The sequence below is a fragment of the Neovison vison genome, chromosome X, assembly GCF_020171115.1.
Source record: "Neovison vison isolate M4711 chromosome X, ASM_NN_V1, whole genome shotgun sequence".
In the NCBI taxonomy this organism is placed as follows: domain Eukaryota; kingdom Metazoa; phylum Chordata; class Mammalia; order Carnivora; family Mustelidae; genus Neogale; species Neogale vison.
In genome coordinates this window covers 7,085,571-7,109,810 of record NC_058105.1, presented here as the reverse complement: position 1 = coordinate 7,109,810, position 24,240 = coordinate 7,085,571, and the positions used below count along the sequence as shown (strand labels likewise).

The 24,240-nt window shown below is 37.0% G+C and overlaps 1 protein-coding gene across 3 annotated transcripts in view; it reads left to right on the top strand.

Moving 5' to 3' along the window:
• GABRA3 (gamma-aminobutyric acid type A receptor subunit alpha3) overlaps positions 1–24,240 on the top strand; it is a 408,152-nt gene that overhangs the window by 104,642 nt on the left and 279,270 nt on the right. For all 3 annotated transcript variants that reach the window (XM_044235314.1, XM_044235313.1, XM_044235315.1), the window contains exon 2: positions 3,521–3,697. In XM_044235314.1, coding sequence (XP_044091249.1) covers positions 3,558–3,697 — 140 coding nt within the window. In that variant the 5' untranslated portion in view covers positions 3,521–3,557. The remainder of the gene's footprint in view (positions 1–3,520; positions 3,698–24,240) is intronic.

Below are 24,240 nucleotides of genomic sequence, written 5' to 3'. Positions count from 1 at the left end.
GATTAGATCATGTAGGTCCTTGTAGATCATAACATAGCTTTTGAACTGGGGAGCAATTGGATTTTGAGCAGAAGAGAGACATGATCTGACTTAACAATTTTAAAGTTCACTCTGTTGTATAGAGACAAGATTTTAGGAAAGCAGGGTCAGAGTCACCAAGCCCAGTTAAGAGGCTTTTGCAATGATCTCAGCAAAAGATGCCGAGTAATAGCAGTAGAGGTGATGATGAGTGGTTTTATTTTGAACATGTTTCTTTTTAAATGGAATGCCAATGAGACTTGCTGACAGATTGGATGTGGGGTATGAGACTAAAAGAGGAATCAAGAATGACATCAAAGTTTTTACTCTGAGCAAATGGAAGGGTAATTACCATTACCTGATATTGGAAAGACTACAGGGGGACCAGGTTTGTATGTGTGGGGAGATTGATATCTGAACCTCAGATTTTAACACATTAGGTTTAAGATGCTTCTCAGATATCTAAGTGCAGATGTGGGTTGCAGGAGATAATGGGGGTAGAGATATTAGTTTATAAGTCATCAGCTTGTAGATGGTAATTCCTTCTAGTTTGTTACTTGTACTCTCCTTTACCTCTTGAGCAAAGTGAATTGGTTGAGTAAGCATTTGTTATTTTGGCTACACAATCATGGAGTATTGTGGCTTGAGCATTTGTCAAATTTGTGTGCTCATGTACCATGGATAATCCATTATAACACCAAGATTATCTGAGCCTTCCCAAGGGTTATCCCCTCCTATTTCATTGTCAATCTGCTCCTATCACAAGCATCTGCTATTGTGTCCATGGTTATCTGAATACGTTTATTGGTTGTAAGTTCACATGTCATTGGTGTTTACCCATGTGCTGTACTTACAGGACCATATACCAGGGTTGCCTACTTTTGCAATGTGGCTTGCAACTTTAAAACTGTTATTAGTATTACATTCTGTTAATGCAGCATAGTTGTTTAAATGCCCATGTCATCATATGATGTTCCTTTGCTGTAATTTTCAGCTTATTCATCACAGATGTATGTGCTATACTTCTTTGTTCATATGCTGTAGATAGCTATTTATTACCTATTGGTCATCATTACTAAAGAGATACTAGTTCTTCATTGTGGCCACTTGTCTCTATATCTTATCTCTCTGCTCCAGGGAGAAATATTTTGAGCATGTTTGCCTACAGTTGGACCATGGCCTTCTGTTTCTGCATCATGGCAGTCTACTCTACTAGTATGCCTATCTGCTCCTAAACCATGTCACTCAATTCCTGATCATGGGTGCTACCGTACACACAGTGTGTGTTCACACATCATGATTAAGGGCTGATATACCAGTACCTCTTCACATACATCATGGTTGTCTAAGCATAGTATAATTGTTTATAGCTACATGAATATTTGTCATGTTTTCAGGCCCTTTAAGTGTTATGGCTTTCAGTTTATGCATTATGGTCACTTGAAAATTCATCAAGCTTGTCAGAAGAACAATTTTAAGGGTCTTCTGTCCTACAGTCCTTGTGTGCACTTGTCCTACAGTCCTTGTTTGCACTTGTTTGATGGTCACCTGAGCATGTATCATGGTTATATGTTCATTTAATGCTAATACCTGCTAATGTGCCACATTTCTGTGTATATATACCAGGATTGGGGACTGTTTTGTATATATTTGCTAACTTGCTAAAGCTACCCATTCCAGTAGCATTTTTAATTAAAAGATTAATTGTGGTTAAAAAGCACATAAAAAATCTTAACCACTTTTCAATATGCAGTTTAGTAGTGTTAGGTATTTACACTGTTGTGCAACAGTCAAGTGGCATGCTTTTGATCATGCATGATTTTTTAAAAAATATTTTATTTATTTATTTCACACAGAAGTACAAGCAGGGGGAGTGGCAGACAGAGGGAGAAGTAGGCTGTTGAACAGAAAGCACGATGTGGGGCTTGATCCCAGGACCCTGAGATCATGACCTGACCCAAAGGTAGACACTTAACCAACTGAGCTACCCAGGTGCCCCTTGATCATGTGTAATGTCTTAAGTGTTTACCAAGGCTCTTTTGTCTTGTACAGTTATTATTAGGCTCATGTGCTATGGTTTTCTGACCAATGTAGTCAAATAGTTTTATACATAAATGTCTTCACATGTATTATAATAATGTTTGTTAACAAAATGTTATGGGGTGCCTAGGTGGCTCAGTCAGTTCAGCATCTGCCTTCATAGTGGTCATTTTAAATGATACCCTAGAAGAAGCAAAGCAGGAACTTGTAGTGGGAATCCTAAGCTTGGGTCCTTGCCTAAATGTCCAGACTCTGGGTATGAGCAAGGTTACTGTATTGTAAAATGCCTAGGCAGCAACTCAAAGTAGATGTTTTCTCATCACAAAGATTCAAGAAGACAATTGAATATATGACCTAGTGGCTGCATTCTTGGGGATGGGATAAATTTAAAAAGACTTGTTCTTTATCTTCTTATCAACTATAATGGCTCTCCAGCATGTATCTGTATTACATATTAGTCCCTTACATAAACTTTCCTTGGGAAAAGAGTTTTAAAGCCTTTCATTCTCTTTGGAAGTTAAATCACTGATAAGACTTAAAAAGAGTATGGTGTTGTTGCAGAATTAGGTCTCCTTCTAGTGGTCAATGTCTCAGATTCAAAGAAGCCATGAGGTTCAGAGATAGCAAGAAAGTGCCACTTTATACTGCTTTCTTAACTCCATGTCTTAGGTAAACATCCACCAGTCCAGAGTTCATAAAATAACCTTGCACATAGGCAACTCTAAATCATCTAATTCTATCATCAGTATAACTTGCTGACCTTTTAGGGTCTTCTGTACTAGGAAGATAGACTTGGATTTCTTATGTTGTGGTCCCTAAATGGGGCTGACTTTACCCTCAAACATTTATGGGGAAACATTATTTTCCTATTCTAGAGCCATGGTGTCTCATCACTCAGCATTTTATCAGCCTGATTCAGAGGAAACAGTTCATCTACCCTAAGACCTTTGATCTTTTGGAAAATTGCTTAACTGTATTGAAATGAGAATTAATCCCACAAATGCTATAAAGAGAGTTCAGATCTTAATATTCTAATATTTCCTACAATATTACACAGTTAACTATGACAAAGACATTTGTAAGAGTAAAGATCAAATAGGATTGGGGGAAAATAAAATGAAGACATGAAAGAGTATTTTAAATTCTTATGAAATTATGAAAAAGTAACTAAAACTGAGAAGACAGGGAAAGAGATGAAAGTATAAACCAAGACTCTGAATTACTGATTTAGAGCTCTTTACTCTTTATTGGATGGACTTTGGTATATTCAAGAAAGGAGTATGTGGGGAATGAATTTTGGTGGCATTGATGAACTAGGGAAAGGGGATTGTTACATTAATCATTTAATAACTGGATACTAGGAAAGTTAAATGGCTCTAATATAATTGAATAAAACCTTTTTTTAAAACTTTTTTTTCTTTTTTGTCTTCCACCCCTTCTCCTTCCTCTTTTCCCTGAACAGGGATCTCACAGGTCTCTCCAAGTTGGTGCCCAAGAAAATGATAGTCACACAGATGAGTCACTTCTACACAACCAGCCTTGGGTTTCTTTTTCTGATTAATATTTTTCCTGGAATAACTGGCCAGGGGGAATCAAGACGACAAGAACCTGGGGACTTTGTAAAGCAGGATATTGGCGGGTAAGAACCCTTACCTCCTAGAACAAAAGAAAACTGTGATAAATTCTTGCCTTAGACCAAAAATTTTTATTTTTTTTCCCTAGAGGTACTCTGGTCCCTGATACTTAGACATTCCATTTTATTTTATTTTATTTTTTAATTTATTTTTTTATTTTCAGCATAACAGTATTCATTATTATTGCACCACACCCAGTGCTCCATGCAATCCCTGCCCTCTATAATACCCACCACCTGGTACCCCGACCTCCCACCCCCCACCCCTTCAAAACCCTCAGATTGTTTTTCAGAGTCCATAGTCTCTCATGGTTCACCTCCCCTTCCAATTTACCCCAACTCCCTTCTCCTCTCTAACGCCCCATGTCCTCCATGCTATTTGTTATGCTCCACAAATAAGTGAAACCATATGATAATTGACTCTCTCTGCTTGACTTATTTCACTCAGCATAATCTCTTCCAGTGCTGTCCATGTTGCTACAAAAGTTGGGTATTCGTCCTTTCTGAAGGAGGCATAATACTCCATAGTGTATATGGATCACATCTTCCTTATCCATTCGTCCATTGAAGGGCACCTGAGCTATATTTCAATTTATTTGTTTATTTTTCTAATGTAAATTCAATTATGGAGGGCATGTGGTGTGATGAGCACTGGGTCTTATATGCAACTAATGAATCATTGAACACTACACCAAAAACTAATGATGTACTATATGTGGGCTAATTGAATTTATATTGTATTTTTTAAAAAAATCATCAGCTCAAAATTACAAGGTAGAAAGAGATCTCAGGGGTTTTCTTGAGCAGCTCCTTAGCTCATGTTTAAATTCCCTCTGTAACTTCTTAAAAGCAGTTCTTTCCAGCCGTTTGTACTCATTTTTTTTAATCTTTTTTTCCCCAATTTATTTATTTTCAGAAAAACAGTATTCATTATTTTTCACCACACCCAGTGCTCCATGCAAGCTGTGCCCTCTATAATACCCACCACCTGGTACCCCAACCTCCCACCCCCTGCCATTTATTTTTTCTGTCTTAGATCTCCAACTTATCTCATTTTATTGGCTCTGTCCTACTAGCATTTAAATGTGATCAAGAATCTCCCATGTTAAATTTAAAAATCTGTCCACCAAATAGTACCTTAAATATTTCCTCCTCTTCACAGTCCTACTTCCTGAAAAAGCAGTTTTCTTTACTGTCTCTACTTACTCACCTCTCATCCATTTTTCCAGTGGTGCTGTCTGACTTTGAGCCTCATGACTCTAAAGCAATTTATGCAACTAAGATGGCCAGTGTTGGCTCTGTTACTGAAATGAACACTTGTCTATTCTTATATTACCCAACTTTTTAAAAATTTTTAGTAGCATGTAGTAACATTCAAAGTTGTTGATTTTTCTCTCCCTCAACTCCTTTTTTATGAAATAAAACACACACACACATATAAACATGCATAAAATATAAATATGTGGTTTAAGAACAATTCTTTCTTTTATTTCAGAGACATCACAATTCCCTGTTTCTTAGATTAAGTTCTCTAAACAGGGCCCAAGACAAGAATCCAAAAGCAAATAATTTATAGAGAGTGCTCTCAGAGAAACTTGTAGGAAGCAAGGAAAGCAAGATAAGGAAGGGAGGAAAGCAAAGCAAAGATGTGATTTCACTTGAAGTGTAGCCTCCATTTGACCCCATGGGGTTGAATGGCACTACAGATTTGGCCCACCTCAGGCAAGGGGCTGGACTTCTATGGCCTCTTCCTAATCAGCCATTGCCTGTGGGCTAACTGGAGGAAGGCATAACCTCCCAGGCATTTTAAGGCAAGGTGGCTTTTTTCAGCCAATGTTAAAATACTCTGAAGTAGTAGAGGGACAGTTTCACTGGCCCAGGAAAAAAGATCTGGACATAGTACCAGCAGTAAATACTACACCTGATTTTCTTCATACTTTTATGGCTGTGCTTACTATAGTATTTTCCATACTATTACACAGCTGTATGAAATGCCTTTGTGATATAAAGATCTTTTGTAATCTTTTTGGTAATATTTTCCTTTGTTCACACATGTGTTGGTGTTTTTCTTTGTTTTGTTCTAAGTGTTCTTATCATACAGACACTGAGTGATTTAATCTATCCCCATGACATCAAAACCTTTTATATATACCAATGACTCTCATCTCAATTATCATTCCTAATTTCTCTTGAGTATCATTCCTCTATATTCAACATCTGTTGGACATGTCTACTTGGCTACCCATAAACTCCTTAATCTAAGTATGTCCAAATTAGTTTTATCATCTCCATCTCCCTCCCTTACTCTTAACAACAACAAAAACAACAAACATGATATGCTAGTCTTCCATTTTCCTTAGTCAGTAACACCACTATGCACCCCATTGTGCAAGCAAGACACTGAAATAATCTCTGCCAATTTTCTACTCTTTGATTTCTAGATTGAACTATTTTCCAAGGTATGTAATTACTACCTCCCACATCTTTAGGATTCATCTACTTTCCCACAACTTTCCAGCTACCACCTTAGTTTAATCCAATATTGTCTTCCACTTGTACTATTACAAAAGTCTCTAGTTGGTCTTACTTTCTAAAGTCTTGCTCCCACCCAAACTAACCTCTGCTCTGTAGCCAATATTCCACAGTGTATGTTGAGTCATAGCTATTCTAGGTCATTTAATGGATTCCTATTCCCTAGACTAAAGCCCAAATTCCTTAAATGACTTTTTCCGATCCAATGTAACCCAGCCTCTACCCATCTTGGCAGCCTTATTTATTAGTCCTCCTGTCCCCAAACTTTGTGTTCCTCAGCTGTATGAAACTTCATTCAATTTTAAAACCCTATCTCATTCAGAGAATATTAGTAATAGCAATGATCCTCTTAAGCCTTAAAATATTTAAGTATTACACAGGATATTTTATTTGGTGGTGGCTTTTATCTTATATTTTACACTTGACTACTACCCCATATTCTTGAAAGTGTTAGGACTTATTCCTAATTATTTTTGCAGGGTTATCTTAATATACTCTTTCCATCTATCAGAAATTTCAAAAGTAATTTCTGAGCCTGAAGGCTACAGAACTGGACTAATATGTCCTTAGAAACATGGACAATGAGGCCCTTTTTGTTCTTTACTCCAGTCTGAAAAAACAGGCTAATTCTGTTTTATTAATTTCTTATGTATCGGATTTCATTGGGTTATGACAGATGTTCTAAATAAGATGGAAATGCTAAATAAATGAACTTTATTTTTTCAAGTCCTAAGTCCTGTTAAATTTTAACTCTGAGAATAAGGTTCTTTAAGAATTTATTGCAACTTTTCTTATAATCTTAAATAAAAATTTTGAACACAACTGTCCCTGTCCTTTGTAGCTTTATGATCATCATAGAGAACATTCATTATGTTAATTCTATATTTATATATTTTTTTGTGTGTGTCTCCATGCTCAGTGTTAGTTGCAGTCTCTCCTGTTTACACTGGTTTGTTTACATCCTACTCGTGCTTAGAAAATCAGATAGCCAAATCTTTTATTGATTATATTAAAGAGGACTTCAAGAGATCCTCCTTGAAAAAACCAAAGTAGTGCTAGATTTAATATAAGGGAATTTGAAACTTTTTTGAAGGGCTACCTTCAAATTAAATTAGATTAATGTCTAATTTACCTGACATGAGAATTGCTACCCCAGCTTTCTTTTGAGGCCCATTGGCATGAAAGATGCTTCTCCATCCCTTCACTTTAAGTCTGGATGTATCTTTACATTCCAAAAGGGACTCTTGTAGGCAGCATATGGATGGGTCCTGCTGTTTTATCCAACCTGCAACCCTGTGTCATTTTATGGGAGCGTTTAGGCCATTCACATTGAAAGTAATTATTGAAAGACCCGTTTTTACTGACATCATGTTGCCTGTGGAGTCCTTGTTTCTATAGATTGTCTCCATAATTTTCTGTTCTATTTCACTCTTGGGTTCTTTCTTCTTTTATAGAACTCCCCTTAATATTTCTTGTCGTGCCAACTTGGTGGTCACATACTCTTTCAAACCTTGCCAGTCTTGGAAGCTCTTTATCTTTCCATCCATTTTGAATGTCAACCTTGCTGGATAAAGTGTTCTTGCTGCATGTTCTTCTCATTTAGTGCCCTGAATATGTCTTGCCAGCCCTTTGGAAGGGGTGAGACTACTAAAACCCTGGATCTAAATATTAGGGTTGGCACTGTATTTGTATTTGTTAGAAATAAAAAGGGATGTCTGGGTGTATCAGTCATTAAGTGTCTGCCTTTAGCTCAGGTCATGAACCCAGGGTCCTGAGATCGAGCCCCATACTGGGCTCCCTGTTCAGTGGGAAGACTGCTTCTCCTTCCTCCACTCCCCCTGCTGTGTTCCCTCTCTCCCCGTGTCTTTCTTTGTCAAATAAATAAATAAAATCTTTTTTTTCTTTTCTCTCATTTTAAAAAAATTTTACTTTTATTTATTTATTTTTTATTTTTTCAGTGTTCCAAGATTCATTGCTTATGCACCACACTCAGTGCTCCATGATATATATGCCCTCTCCAATACCCACAACCAGGCTAACCCATCCCCCCACCCCCATCACTTCTAAAACCCTCACCTTGTTTCTGAGTCCAGTGACCCATGCTTAAAAATAAAAAGAATAAAACAATTCAACTTACAACTATGTGGTTTGTGCTGGTAGTTCTGATACTTAGCAGAGCTGCTTCTTTTTATCTTTTTGTTTTTATACTTTCTTTTTTTTTAATGGTAACAATTATATCTAACATTTATTCAATCCCATATGCCAAGCCATGGTTTTTTTTGTTTTGTTTTGTTTTCAGTTTTTTAGTTTTTTTTTCAATTTATTTATTTTCAGAAAAACAGTATTCATTATTTTTTCACCACACCCAGTGCTCCATGCAAGCCGTGCCCTCTATAATACCCACCACCTGGTACCCCAACTTCCCACCTGCCCCGCCACTTCAAACCCCTCAGATTGTTTTTCAGAGTCCATAGTCTCTCATGATTCACCTCCCCTTCCAATTTCCCCCAACTCCCTTCTCCTCTCTAACTCCTTAATGATGTTCTTTTGTGTTGAAAAAATCCATTTGCATAAAATACCCAGTGCTCCATGCAATCCATGCCTTCCTTAATACCTTTCACCAGGCTCACCCATCACCCCCAAACCCTTCCCTTCTAAAACCTTAAGTTTGTTTCGTAGAGTCCATAGTCTCTCATGGTTTGTCTCCCACTCTGATTTCTTCCCCTTCATTTTCCCCTTCTCCTAACACCCTCCATGCTATTCCTTATGTTTCACAAATAAGTGAAACCATATAATACTTCACATTGTTTGACTTATTTCACTTAGCATAATCTTCTCCAGTCCCATCCATGTTGATGCAAAAGTTGGGTATTCATCCTTTCTGATGGATGAGTTATATTCCATTGTGTATATGGACCACATCTTTATCCACTGGTCTGTTGAAGGGCATCTTGACTCTTTCCACACTTCGGCTATAGTGGACATGGCTGCTATGAACATTAAGGTGCATATTGGGGTACACATGGCCCTTCTTTTCACTACATCTGTATCTTTGGGGCAAATACCCAGTAGTGCAATTGCTGGGTCATAAGGTAACTCTATTTTTAATTTTTTGAGGAACCTCCACACTGTTTTCTGAAGTGGCTGCACCAATTTACATTCCCACCAACAGTGTAAGAGGGTTCCCTTTTCTCTACTACTTCTCCAACAAGTTGTTTCTTGCCTTGTTGATTTTTGCCATTCTGACTGATATAACGTGGTATCTCAATGTGGTTTTGATTTTAATTTCCCTGATGGCTAATGATGATGAACAATTTTTCATGTGTCTGTTAGTCATTTGTATGTCTTCTTTGGAGAAGTGTCTTCTCATGTCTTCTGACCATTTTTTGACTTGATTACATGATTTTTGGATGCTGAGTTTAAGAAGTTCTTTATAGATCTTAGATATCAGCCCTTTGTAGTTTCATTCGCAAACCTCTTTGTTTTGTTGACTGTTTCCTTTGCTGTCCGAAATCTTTTTATCTTGATGAAGTTCTGAAAGTTCATTTTCACTTTTGTTTTCCTTGCCTTTGGAGACGTGTCTTGAAAGAAGTTGCTGTGGCTGATGTTAAAGAAGTTACTGCCTATGTTCTCCTCTAGGATTTTGATGGATTCTTGTCTTGCACTGAGGTCTTTCATGTCTTTTGAGTTTAACCTTTGTGTATAGTGTAAAAGAATGGTCCAGTTTCATTCTTCTGCATTTGGCTGTCCAATTTTCCCAGAATCATTTATTGAAGAGACTTTTTTCCATCAGATATTTTTTCCTGCTTTGTCAAAGATTAGTTGGCTGTAGGGTTGAAAGTCCATATCTGGACTCTCTATTCTCTTCCACTGGTCTATGTGTCTGTTTTTGTGCCAGTACCATGCAGTCTTGTTGGTCATAGCTTTGTAATATAGCTTGAAATCAGACAACATGATGCTCCCAACTTTGTTTTTCTTTTTCAACATTTCCTTGATGATTTGGAGTCTTTTCTGGCTCCATACAAATTTTAGGACTGTTTATTCTAGCATTTTGAAAAATGTCATTGGTATTTTGATTGGGATGGCGTTGAAAGTATCAATTGCTCTAGGCAGCATAGACATTTTAACAATGTTTATTCTTCCACTACATCAAAAATTAATGATGTACTGTATAGTGACTAACATAACACAATAAGAAAAAATAAAGTAAAAAAAAAACAACAAAAAAGAAAAATTCCATTTGCCACATTATCTTATCCACTTTTTCCAAGTTTTTATTTAAATTCCACTTAGTTAACATACAGTGTAATAATAGTTTCAAGTGTAGAATTTAGTGGTTCATCACTTACAAAGAACACCCACTGCTCACCACAAGTGTCCTCCTTAATCCCCATCACTTATTTAACCAATACCTACCAACCTCCTTTCCAGTAACCATCAATGTGTTCTCTATAGTTAAGAATATGTTTTATGGTTTGCCTCTCTCTTTTTCCCTCCTATGTTCGTTTTATTTCTTAAATTCCACATATAAGTGAAATTATATGGTACTTGTTTTTCTCTCACTGATTTATTTCACTTCATATAATATACTCTAGCTCCAACTACATCTTCACAAATGACAAGATTTCATTATTTTTTAAATTCTTTTTTTATTTTTTTATAAGCATATAATGTATTTTTAGCCCCAGGGGTACAGGTCTGTGAATCGCCAGGTTTACACACTTCACAGCACTCACCATAGCACATACCCTCCCCAATGTCCATAAACCCACCACCCTCTACCAACCTCCCTCCCCCCAGCAACCCTCAGTTTGTTTTGTGAGATTAAGAATCTGATGGTTTGTCTCCCTCCTGATCCCATCTCATTTCATTTATTCTTTTCTTACCCCCCAAACACCCTACATTGCATCTCCACTTCCTTATATCAGGGTGATCACATGATAGTTGTCTTTCTCTGATTGACTTATTTCGCTAAGCATAATACCCTCTAGTTCCATCCACAGTGTCGCAAATGGTAAGATTTCATTTCTTTTGATGGCTGCATATATATATATGTATATATACATATATATATATATATATATACCCCACATCTTCTTTATCCATTCATCTGTTGATGGGCATCTAGGTTCTTTCTATAGTTTGGCTATTGTGGACATTGCTGCTATAAACATTCGGGTGCACATGCCCCTTCAGATCACTACATTTGTATCTTTAGGGTAAATACCCAGTAGTGCAATTGCTGGGTCATAGGGTAGCTCTATTTTCAACTTTCTGAGGATCCTCCATGCTGTTTTCCAGAGTGGTTGCGCCAGCTTGCATTCCCGCCAACAGCGTAGGAGGGTTCCCCTTTCTCCGCATTCTCGCCAGCATCTGTCATTTCCTGACTTTTAATTTCAGCCATTCTGACTGGTGTGAGGTGGTATCTCATTGTGGTTTTGATTTGTATTTCCCTGATGCCAAGTGATGTGGAGCATTTTTTCATGTGTCTGTTGGCCATCTTGATGTCTTCTTTGCAGAAATGTCTGTTCATGTCCTCTTCCCATTTCTTGATTGGATTATTTGTTCTTTGGGTGTTGAGTTTGAGAAGCTCTTTATAGATTTTGGATATAAGCCCTTTATCTGATATGTCATTTGCACATATCTTCTCCCATTCTGTCAGTTGTCTTTTGGTTTTGCTAACTGTTTCCTTTGCTGTGCAAAAGCTTTTGATCTTGATGAAATCCCAATGGTTCATTTTTGCCCTTGCTTCCCTTGCCTTTGGCGATGTTCCTAGGAAGACATTGCTGCAGCTGAGGTCAAAGAGGTTGCTGCCTGTGTTCTCCTCAAGGATTTTGATGGATTCCTTTCTCACATTGAGGTCCTTCATCCATTTTGAGTCTATTTTCATGTGTGGTGTAAAGGAATGGTCCAATTTCATTTTTCTGCATGTGGCTGTCAAATTTCCCCAACACCATTTGTTGAAGAGGCTGTCTTTTTTCCATTGGACATTCTTTCCTGCTTTGTCAAAGATTAGTTGACCATAGAGTTGAAGGTCCATTTCTGGGCTCTGTATTCTGTTCCATTGATCTATGTGTCTGTTTTTGGAAGGCAGCTATGCTAACCACTATACCACCAACGCTATGTGTCTGTTTTTGTACCATACTGTCTTGATGATGACAGATTTGTAATAGAGCTTGAAGTCCAGAATTGTGGTGCCACCAACTTTGGCTTTTTTTTTTTTTCAATATTCCTTTGGCTATTCAAGGTCTTTTCTGGTTCCATAAAAATTTTAGGATTATATGTTCCATTTCTTAGAAAAAAACGGGTGGAATTTTGATAGGGATTGCATTAAATGTGTAGATTGCTTTAGGTAGCATAGACATTTTCACAGTATTTGTTCTTCCAATCCAAGGGCATGGAACATTTTTCCATTTCTTTGTGTCTTCCACAATTTCTTTCTTGACTACTTTATAGTTTTCTGAGTATAGAGTCTTTGCCTCTTTGGTTAGGTTTATTCCTAGGTATCTTATGGTTTGGGGTGCAATCATAAATGGGATTGACTCCTTAATTTCTCTTTCTTCTGTCTTGTTGCTGGTGTGAAGAAATACAACTGATTTTTGTGCATTGATTTTATATCCTGACACTTTACTGAATTCCTGTATAAGTTCTAGCAGTTTTGGAGTGGAATCTTTTGGGTTTTCCACATACAGTATCATATCCTCTGCAAAGAGTGATAGTTTGACTTCTTCTTTGCTGATTTAGATGCCTTTAATTTGTTTTTGTTGACTGATTGCTGAGGCTAGGACTTCTAGTACTATGTTGAATAGCAGTGGTGATAATGGACATCCCTGCCGTGTTCCTGACCTTAGCAGAAAAGCTTTCAGTTTTTCTCCATTGAGAATGATATTTGTGGTGGGTTTTTCATACATGGCTTTGATAATATTGAGGTATGTGCCCTCTATCCCTACACTTTGAAGAGTTTTGATCAGGAAGGGATGCTGTACTTTGTCAAATACTTTTTCAGCATCTATTGAGAGTATCATATGGTTCTTATTCTTTCTTTTATTATGTATTATATCACATTGATTGATTTGTGGATGTCAAACCAACCTTGCAGCCCTGGAATAAATCCCACTTGGTCGTGGTGAATAATCCTTTTAATTACTATTGGATCCTATTAGCTAGCATTTTGGTAAGAATTTTCGCATCTGTGTTCATCAAGGATATTGGTCTGTAATTCTCTTTTTTGATAAGATCCTTGTCTGGTTTTGGGATCAAGGTGATGTTGGCCTCATAAAATGAGTTTGGAAGTTTTTCTTCAATTTCTATTTTTTGGAACATTTTCAGGAGAATAAGAATTAATTCTTCTTTAAATGTTTGGTAGGATTTCACCTGGGAAGCCGTCTAGCCCTGGGCTTTTGTTTGTTTGGAGATTTTTGATGACTGTTTCCATCTCCTTACTGGCTATGGGTCTGTTCAGGTTTTCTCTTTCTTCCTGGTTCAGTTGTGGTAGTTTCTATGTTTCTAGGAATGCATCCATTTCTTCCAGATTGTCAAATTTGTTGGCATAGAGTTGCTCATAGTATGTTCTTATAATTGTTTTTCTTTGGTGTTGGTTGTGATCTCTCCTCTTTCATTCATGATTTTATTTATTTGGGTCCTTTCTTTTTTCTTTTTGATAAGTCTGGCCAGATGTTGATCAATCCTATTAATTCTTTCAAAGAACCAGCTCCTAGTTTTGTTGATTTGTTTTATTGGGTTTTTTTGTTTGTTTCTATTTCATTGATTTCTGCTCTGATCTTTATGATTTCTCTTCTCCTGCTGGGTTTAGGCTTTCTTTGTTGTTCTTTCTCCAGCTCCTTTAGGTGTAGGGTTAGGTTGTGTATTTGAGACCTTTCTTGTTTCTTAAGAAATGCTTGTATCGCTATATATTTTCATCTCAGGACTGCCTTTGCTGTGTCCCACAGATTTTGAACCGTTGTGTTTTCATTATCATTTGTTTCCATGAATTTTTTCAATTCTTCTTTAATTTCCTGGTTGACCCATTCATTCTTTAGAAGGAATCTGTTTAGTCTCCATGGATTTGGGTTCTTTCCAAATTTCCTCTTGTGATTGAGTTCTAGCTTCAGAGCATTGTGGTCTGAAAATATGCAGGGAATGATCCCAATCTTTTGATACCAGTTGAGACCTGATTTATGACACATGATGTGGTCTATTCTGGAGAATGTTCCGTGCACACTAGAGAAAAATGTGTATTTTGCTGCTTTGGGATGTAATGTTCTGAAGATATCTGTGATATCCATCTGGTCCAGTGTGTCATTTAAGGCCTTTATTTCCTCGTTGATCTTTTGCTTGGATGATCTGTCCATTTCAGTGAGGAGAGTCCCCTACTATTATTGTATTATTGTCAATGTGTTTCTTTGATTTTGGTATTAATTGGTTTATATAGTTGACTGCTCCCATGATAGGGATATAGATATTTAAAATTGTTAGATCTTCTTATTGGATAGACCCTTTGAGTATGATATAGTGTCCTTCCTCATTTCTTATTATAGCTTTGGCTTAAAATCTAATTGATCTATAAGGATTGCCACCCCAGCTTTCCTCTGATGTCCATTAGCATGGTAAATTGTTTTCCACCCCCTCACTTTAAATCTGGAGGTGTCTTTGGGTCTAAAATGAGTTTCTTGTAGGCAGCATATTGATGGGTTTTGTTTTTTTATCCATTCTGATACCCTGTGTCTTTTGATTGGGGGCATTTAGCACATTTACATTCAGGATAATTATTGAGCGATATGAATTTAGTGCCATTGTATTGCCTGTAAGGTGACTGTTACTGTATATTGTCTCTGTTCCTTTCTGATCTACCACTTGTCGGCTCTCTCTTTGTGCTTAGGGGACTGTTTTCAATATTTCCTGTGGAGCTGGTTTAGTGTTTGCAAATTATTTCAGTTTTTGTTTGTCCTGGAAGCTTTTAATCTCTCCTATTTTCAATGATAGCCTAGCTGGATATAGTATTCTTGGCTGCATGTTTTTCTTGTTTAGTGCTCTGAATATATCATGCCAGTTCTTTCTGGCCTGCCATGTCTCTGTGGATAAGTCTGCTGTCAATCTAATATTTTTACCATTGTATGTTACAGACTTCTTTTCCTGGGCTGCTTTCAGGATTTTCTCTTTGTCGCTAAGACTTGTAAATTTTACTATTAGGTAGGGGGTATGGAGATATTCTTATTGATTTCGAGGGGGGTTCTCTGCACCTCCTGGATTTTGATGCTTGTTCCCTTTGCCATATTAGGGATATTCTCTTCAATAGTTCTCTTTAATATACCTTCTGCTCCCCTCTCTCTTTCTTCTTCTGGAATCCCAATTATTCTAATGTGGTTTCATCTTATGGTGTCACTTATCTCTCAAATTCTCCCCCTGTGGTCCAGTATTTGTCTCTCTTTTGCTCAGCTTCTTTATTCTCTGTCATTTGGTCTTCCATATCACTAATTCTTTCTTCTACCTCATTTATCTTAGCAGTAATAGACTCCATTTTTGACTGCACCTCATTAATAGCTTTTTTAATTTCAACTTGGTTAGATTTTAGTTCTTTTATTTCTCCAGAAATGGCTTTTATCTCTCCGGAGTGGGTTTCTCTAATATCTTCCATGCCTTTTTCGAGCCTGGCTAGAAACTTGAGAATCATCATTCTGAATTCTAGATCTGTCATATTACCAATGTCTGTATTGATTAGGTCCCTAGCCTTTGGTACTACCTCTTGTTCTTTTTTTATTTTTGTGGTGAGTTTTTCTGCCTTGTCATTTTGTCCAGATAAGGCTATATGAAGGAGCAAATAAAATACTAAAAGAGTGTCAAAGACCCTAGGAAAATGTGCTTTTACCAAATCAGAAGAGACCCCAAATCATGGGAGGGAGAAAGGGATAAAAAGAAGTTCAGAAAGAAAAAAAAAATTAAAAAAGGAAGACAAAGAAAAAATATAGAAAAGAAAAAAATATATATATATTAGACTGGTGACTAGAACAGGGTCACCCACTTAATTTTGGGAATATTTTGGTCTCTTAGAAGAAATTACCTACTAAAATTTTAAGGATTTTATTTATTTATTTATTTGTCAGAGAGAGAGAGAGAGAGAGAGAGAGAGAATGCATGAGCACACAGGCAGGCAGAGGTGAAGAGAGAAGCAGGCTCCCTGCCAAGCAGAGAGCCTTATGTGGGGCCTGATCCCAGGACCCTGAGATCATGACCTGAGCTAAAGGCAGAGGTTTAACCCACTGAGCCACCCAGGCACCCCCCTCCCCAAATTTTAAAGAATGAAAAACTTATATAAGGGTAAACACAATGAAGGGATGGAATATGCCTATAAAGATGATCAATTTTTTTTTTCGTTTCTAAAAAAGGAGTTGATAAAGTAAGTTCATTAAGAGAATAAAGAAAAAAAAATTGGAGAGAATTAGCTTGGGCTGGAGACTAGAACAAGCCTAGAGCTAGATTTAAGGTATATTTTGATCTATTAGAAGAAATTGTACCCCAAATTTTTAGAAGAAAAAAACCCTATGTGCATACACAAAATAGTTAGATACAATGAAGAATAAAATAATAGTGAGGTTCAAAAGAGATAATTATTTTAAATGAAAGGTATTGTTAAGATAAACTAGTTAAAAATGTTAAAAGAGGAAAGGGTAAGTGTTACATAAGATTATCAGAAGAAAAACAGTTAATTAACTGGAAGACTAAAGAATCATGGGGAGAAAGCCATGAATTCCATGCTTTGCCTTCTCCTCCTCTGGAATTTTGCTGTTCTCCATGGTAAGTGAACTTGGTCTTGGCTGCATTTCTTGTTGATCTTCTGGGGGAACAGCCTGTTGTAGTGATTCTCAAGTGTCTTTGCCAGAGGTGGAGTTGCACCACTCTTACCAGGGGCCAAGCTAATCATCCTCTTGGGTTTGCTTTTGGGAGCTTTTGTTCCCTAAAGGCTTTCTGTAGAGTTCCAGAGGACGGGAATGAAAGTGGCGGCCTCCCAGTCTCCAGCCCAGAGGAGCTGGGAGCTCGGGGCCCCACTCCTCAGTGTGCCCTTGGAGGAAAGTGCTCAATCACTCATATCTCCCTGGCCTCTGGCCACGCTCTGAGCTCACCCGTCTTGTGATCAGCTCAAGGTAACCCCAAGCTGAGAGCTCACTCCTTGGCTCTGTTTCTGTAGCTGGCTTCCCTGCTCTAATACCTGTGAGCTCTTTGACACTCAGATACCACCTATCCTTCTGTGATCCCGTGGGAACTGGGGTCACACTGACACCGTGTGGGCTTCACCCTGGTTTAGCCTCTGGAGTGACGTCCCTCAGTGGAGCAGACTTTTAAAAGTCCCAATTTTGTGCTCCACTGCTCCGCTGCTTGCTGGGAGCTGGCACCTCCCCCCACGGTCTATCTTCCCATTGCTTTGGATTCACTTCTCTGCCAGTCCTACCTTTCAGAAAGTGGTCGATTTTCTGTTTTTAGAATTGCTGTTCTTCTCTTCAATCTCCTGTTGGATTTGTAGGTGTTTGCAATGGTTTGATAAGCTATCTAGCTGATCTCCTGCTACCTGATGTCATCTCAGCCTGCTACTTCTCTGCCATCTAGACTCCTCCAAGATTTCATTCTTTTTTATGTCTGAATAATATTGCATTGTGTGTGTATGTATGTATATATATATATAAACATACATATATTTATACTGCTTTATTCATTTATGTATGAATATATACTTAATAACATATAATGTATATTTATATAAATATATAAATAATATATATAAATGTATGAGCAAATATATACATATAATATGTATATGTATATGTATATGTATATTACATACATATGTACTCTTGTATATATTTATGTATATTTATAAATATGTAATTTGTATAATATTATATATGTGTATATACTGCTTTATTCATTTATCAGTTGATTGAGATTTGAGCTCGTGATGCAATGAGCACAGGTGTTATATATAACTGATGAATCACTGAACTCTATTCTGAAACTAATAATACACTATATGTTAATTAGTTAAGTTAAAAAATAAAAAAACTGTGGGCTCTTTCCATAATTGGGCTACTGTTGATAGTGCCACAAAACACTGGGGTGCTTGTGTCTCTTTTAATCAGTATTTTTGTATTCTTTGGATAAACAGCTAGTAGTGTAATTGCTGGGTTGTAGGGTAGTTCTGTTTTTAACTTTTTGAGGAGCCTCTATACTGTTTCCCAGAGTGGAGGATCACTTTGCATTCCTACCAACAGAATAAGAGGGTTCACCTTTTTCCACACACTTACCAACATCTATTGTTTCCTTTGTTGTTAACTTCAGCCATTTTGACAGGTGTGAGATGATATTTCATAGTAGTTTTGATTTTTTTTTTTTTTTTTTTTTTTGCTGAAGATGAGTAATGTTCAGCATATTTTCATGTGTCTATTACCCATCTGGATGTCTTCTTTGGAAGAAATGTCCATTCATGTCTTCTGTGCATTTCTTAACTGGATTATTTGTTTTTTGGTTGTTAAGTTTGAAAAGTTCTTCATAGATTTTGGATACTAGCCCTTTATCAGATATATCATTTTCAACTATCTTCTCCCATCCCAAAGGTTGCCTTTTAGTTTTGTTGATTGTTTCCCTTGCTGTGCAGAAGCTTTTAATCTTGGTGAAGTCCCAGTAGTTTATTTTTGCTTTTGTTTCCCCTGCCTTTAGAGATATATCTAGTAAGAAGTTGTTACAGCCAAGGTCAAAGAGGTTGTTGTTTGTATTCTCCTCTCAGATTTTGATGACTGTTTCACGTTTAGGTATTTTATCCATTTTCAATTTATTTTTGTGTATGGTGTAAAAAAGTGGTTCAATTTCCTTCTGCATGTGGCTCTCCAGTATTCACAACACCATTTGTTGGAAACATTTTTCCTTTGGATATTCTTTTCTGTTTTGTCACAGATTAGTAGACCTTATAGTTGTGGGTCCATTTCTGGGTTGTCTGTTCTGTTCCACTAATCTATGTGTCTGTTTTTGTGCCAGTAACATACTGTCTTTATGACTACAACTTGGTATTAGAGCTTGAAATCTGGAATCATGATGCTGCTTGTTTTGCTTTTCTTTTTCAAGATTGTTTTGGCTATTCAGGATCTTTTGTGGTTCCATACAAATTTTAGGATTTTTTTTAATGGATGATTTGTTCTAGCTCTGTGAAAAATGCTGGTGCTATTTTGATAGGGATTGCATTACATGTGTCGATTAGTTTGGGTAATATAGACATTTTAATAATATGTGTTCTTCCAAATCATGAGCATGGAATGTTTTTCCATTCCTTTGTGTCATTTTCAATTTCTTTCATAAATGTTCAATAGTTTTCAGAGTACAGACCTTTTATCTCTTTGGTTAGGTTTATTTCTAGGTTACTTATGGTTTTTGGTGCCACAATTATAAATGGGATCAATTACTTGATTTCATTTACTGCTGCTTTGTTATCAGTATATAACATGCAACTGATTTCTGAACATTGATTTTTATCCTGAAGCTTTCATGAATTCATGTATCAGCTCTAGAAATTTTTTGGTGGAATCTTTGGGTTTTCTACTTAGAATATCATGTCATCTGCAAATAGTGAAAGTTTGACTTGTTTCTTGTTGATTTGGATGCCTTTTATTTCCTTTTTGATGTCTGATTGCTGAGGCTAAGACTTCCAGTAATATGTTATATAGTAATGTAAGAATTGACATCTTTGACTTGTTCCTGGCCATAGGTGAAAGACTCTCATTTTTTTACCATTGAGGATTATATTAGCTATGGATCTTTCATATATGGCCTTTATGATGTTGAGGTATGTTCCCTTTATCCTTACTTTATTGAGGATTTTTAATCAAGAATGGATGCTCTACTTTGTTAAATGTATTTTTTATATCTGTTGAAAGGATCATATAGTTCTTATTCTTGCTTTTATTAATGTTGCTTATAATGTTGATTGATTTGTAAATATTGAGCCATCCTTGCATCCTGGGAATAAATTCCACTTGATCGTGGTGAATGACTCTTTTAATGTACTGTTGGATTCAATATACTAATATTGAGAATTTTTGCATCCACGTTTATCATTGACCTATATTGATATTGACCTATAATTCTCTTTTTTAGTGGGACCTTTGTCTGCCTTTGGAATCAAGGTAATGCTGGCTTCCTAGAATGGTTTTGGAAAGTTTTTTTTTTTTCCATTTTTGTTTTTTGGAAGAGTTTGAGAAGAATAGGTATTAGCTCTTTTTTAAATGTCTGTTGGAATTCTCCTGGGAAGTCATGTGGCTGTGGACTGTTGTGTGCTGGGAGATTTTTTGATTACGGATTCAATTTCTTTGCTGGTTATCAGTTGGTGAAAGTGTTCTATTTCTTCCTGTTTCAGTTTCATTTGTTTATATATTTCTATGAATTTATCCATTTCTTCCAGAATACCCAATTTATTGAATAAACATGTAATTTTTCATAATATTCTCTTAAAAATGTTTGTTTTTCTGTAGTGTTGGTTGTGATCGCTTGCAATTGTGATTTTATTAATTTGGGTGATTTATCTTTTCTTTTTGATAAATCTGGCTAGGGATTTATCAATTTCATTAATTCTTTCAATGAACCAGCTCTTAGTTTAGTTGGTCTGTTCTCCTGTGGTTTTTCTTTTTGTTTGTTTGTTTGTTCATTTGTTTCTATAGCATTTATTTCTGCTCTAATCTTTATTATTAGATTCTTCTGGTAGTTTTAGGCTTCATTTGTTATTCTTTTCTAGCTCTTTTAGGTGTAAGGTTAGGTTGAATATTTGCTTCATCTGGTAGTTTTAGGCTTTACTTGTTATTCTTTCCTAGTTCTTTTAGGTGTAAGGTTAGGTTGGAATATTTGTTTCTTGAGGTAGGCCTGTACTGGAAATACCTCCTTCTTAGGACTACTTCTGCTGCCTCTCAAAGGTTTTGAACCCTTATGTTGTAATTTTCATTTGCTTCCATACATTTTTAAAATTACTTCTTTAGCTTTCTGGTTGACCTATTCATTCTTCAGTGAAAAATTCTTTATCCTCCATGTACTTGAGCCTTTTCAGATTTTTTCTTGTGACTGACTTCAAGTTTCATAGTATTGTGGTCTGAAAATATGCATGGTATGATCTCGATCTTTTTGTACTTGTTGAGGGCTGATTTGTGACCTAGTATGTGATCTGTTCTTGGGAATGTTCCATGCACACTAAAAAAATGTGTATTCTGCTTTAGGATGAAATGTTCCAAATATGTCTATTATATATGGGCCAGTGTGTCACTCAGCCATTGTTTCCTCATTCATCTTCTGCTTCGATGATCTGTCCAGTCTTGTAAGTGGGGTATTAAAGTCCCTTACTGTTATTTTATTATTACCAATGACTTCCTTTATGTTTGTTATTAATTATTTTACATATTTGGGTGCTCCCAAATTGGGGAGATAAATAATTACAATTCTTAGATCTTCTTGTTGGATTAGAGACCTTAATTTTGACATTATGCCCTTCATCTCTTGTCGTAGTCTTTCATTCAAAATCTAGTTTGTCTGATATAAGTGTGGCTACTTTGGCTTTTGACATCCTTTACCATGACAAATTCTTCTCCATCCCCTCACTTCTTCATTTTAAAAAATATTATTTGTTTATTTTAGAGAGAGTGTGTGTGTGTGAGAATGGGGGAGGGGCAGAGAGAGGAAGAGAATTCCAGAGGATTCCCTGCTGAGTAGGGATCCTGACATGAGGCTCTATCATATGACCCTGAGATCATGGCCTGATCTGAAATCAAGAGTCAGTTGCCTATCTGACTGAGCCACCCAGGTGTCCCTTCATTGCCTCACTTTCAACCTGCAGGTGTCTTAAGTATAAAATGAGTCTCTTCTTTGGACTCTGAGAAACTGAGGGTTTTGGAGGAGAGGGGTGCAGGGAATGGGTCAGCCTGGTGGTGGGCATTAAGGATGGCACATATTGCATGGATCACTGGGTGTTGTACATAAACAATGTATCATGGAACATTGTATCAAAAACTAATGATATATTTTATGGTGACTAACATAACCCAATAAATAAAATAAAATAAAATGATTCTCTTGTAGGCAGCATATAAGTGGGTCTTTTTTTTTTAAATATCTATCCTGACACCCTATGTCTTTTCAATTGGGGCATTTAGCCCATTTACATTTAGCATGATTATTGATAGATATGAATTTAGTTCCATTGTATTACTTGTTAGGTTATTATTTCTGGAGATTTTTCTCTTGTTCTTTTCTTGTCTTTGTAACTTTTGGTCTTTCTTTCTCACTCAAGGAGTTCCCTTTCATATTTTTTTCAGGGCTGGTTTAATGGTCACAAACTCCTTTAGTTTTTCTTTGAGAAACTGTCTCTCCTATTCTGAATGACAGACTTACTGGATAGAATATTCTTGACTATAGATTTTTCCCTTTGAGCACAATATATCATGCCACTTTCTTCTAGTCTGCCAAATTTCTCTTGAGAGGTCTGCTGTTAATCTTATTTGCCTTCCCTTAGGTTAGGGACTTCTTTTCTCTAGTTGATTTTGGATTTTTCCTTATCTCTATATTTTGCAAATTTAATTATGATATGTCTTGGTGTTGGCCTGCTTTTGTGAATTTTGATGGGAGTTTCTGTCTCTCCTAGAATAGGATGTCTGCTTCCTTCCCCAAATTAGGGATGTTTTCAGCTAAAATGTTCTCAAAAAGACTTTCTGCCCCCTTTTTTTCTCTCTTCTTCTGGGACTGCTATAATATGCTAATGATGCTATTATGCTTTATGGATTCATTGGGTTCCCTAAGTCTACATTTGTGATCCAGTATTTTTCTTTCCCTCTTCTTTTCAGCCTCATTATTTTCCATAATTTAATCTTCTATATCACTTATTTGTTCCTCTGCTTCTTCCATCCTTGTCATCATTACATCCAGTTGGTTTCACATGTTGGTTGCAGTATTTTTTATTTCAGCCTGAGTAGCTTTTAGGTTGTTTGTTTCTGTGGTAAGGGAATCCCTGGGGTCTTCTATGTTTTTCTCAAACCCAGCTAGTATCCTAAGGATTGCTGTTTTAAATCCTGGATTAGGCATATTACTTGTATCTATTTTGATTAGATCCCTTGCCATGACCCTTTCTTGTTCTTTCTTTGGGATGAACATTCTGTCTAGGTCTCTGTCTTCTATATGTTATGAAAGCCCGTTATGTTTCTTGCTCCTGAGAGTGTTTGTTTTATTAAGAAAAGGTAATATACTGTTCAGGGGCTGGCACTTAGAGAAATGTTCCTGGTGTATGCTGTGTACACTCTGCTGCTGTGTTTGGGTTTCTCTTTCCCTCAAGTCAATCCTCTGTTGTTTCCCCTTGCCTGCAATAGGGAGTTTTTGGACCTTGTCCAGAGTATGGTGAGTTTGAACTAGGTGTGTTCATTTCTGCTTGTTAAAAGAGACCTGATGCTATTTTTCACTAAAGCTGAATTTTTGCATCATTCTATGGTCAGTAGATGTGGTATGTGCAGGGTTGTGCTGGTCTTCCAGGGGAGGGGCCCATTGCTCTGGTTCTCAGCCAATACTTGCCCTAGAAAAATAGCTCCTGCAGAGTACAGGTAGCCAGGGCTTGGTGTAAGTGGTTTAGGCCTTCACCTGGTGGTGCTGTGCTGATTAATGAAGTTCATTCATGCTGCGGGGTGGGGGAAAGAAGTGGCAGCAGTTCCTTCCCTTGTTCCCAGATAGGGGAGTTTGCACTCTCTGCTGTCTGGAAAGCTCTCACAGAAGAGCAAACAATCTCCCCTCATGTTTCCCAGATGTCCCTCAGATTCCTGCCTTCACCCTGTGTCCAGGCCTTCTGCCCACTTGGCAGTACAGTGCACCCATGTTTTACCCCAGTCAGGCTGGTGGAGTTTTACAATTCCTACCGTTAGGGATTTGGTGTGGCACAGACCGATGCTAGTCCTTTGGAGGATGGTCTCACCTCACTGGGATGGTGCAGGTTTCTCCCAGAAGGGCAGTCACACCAAAGT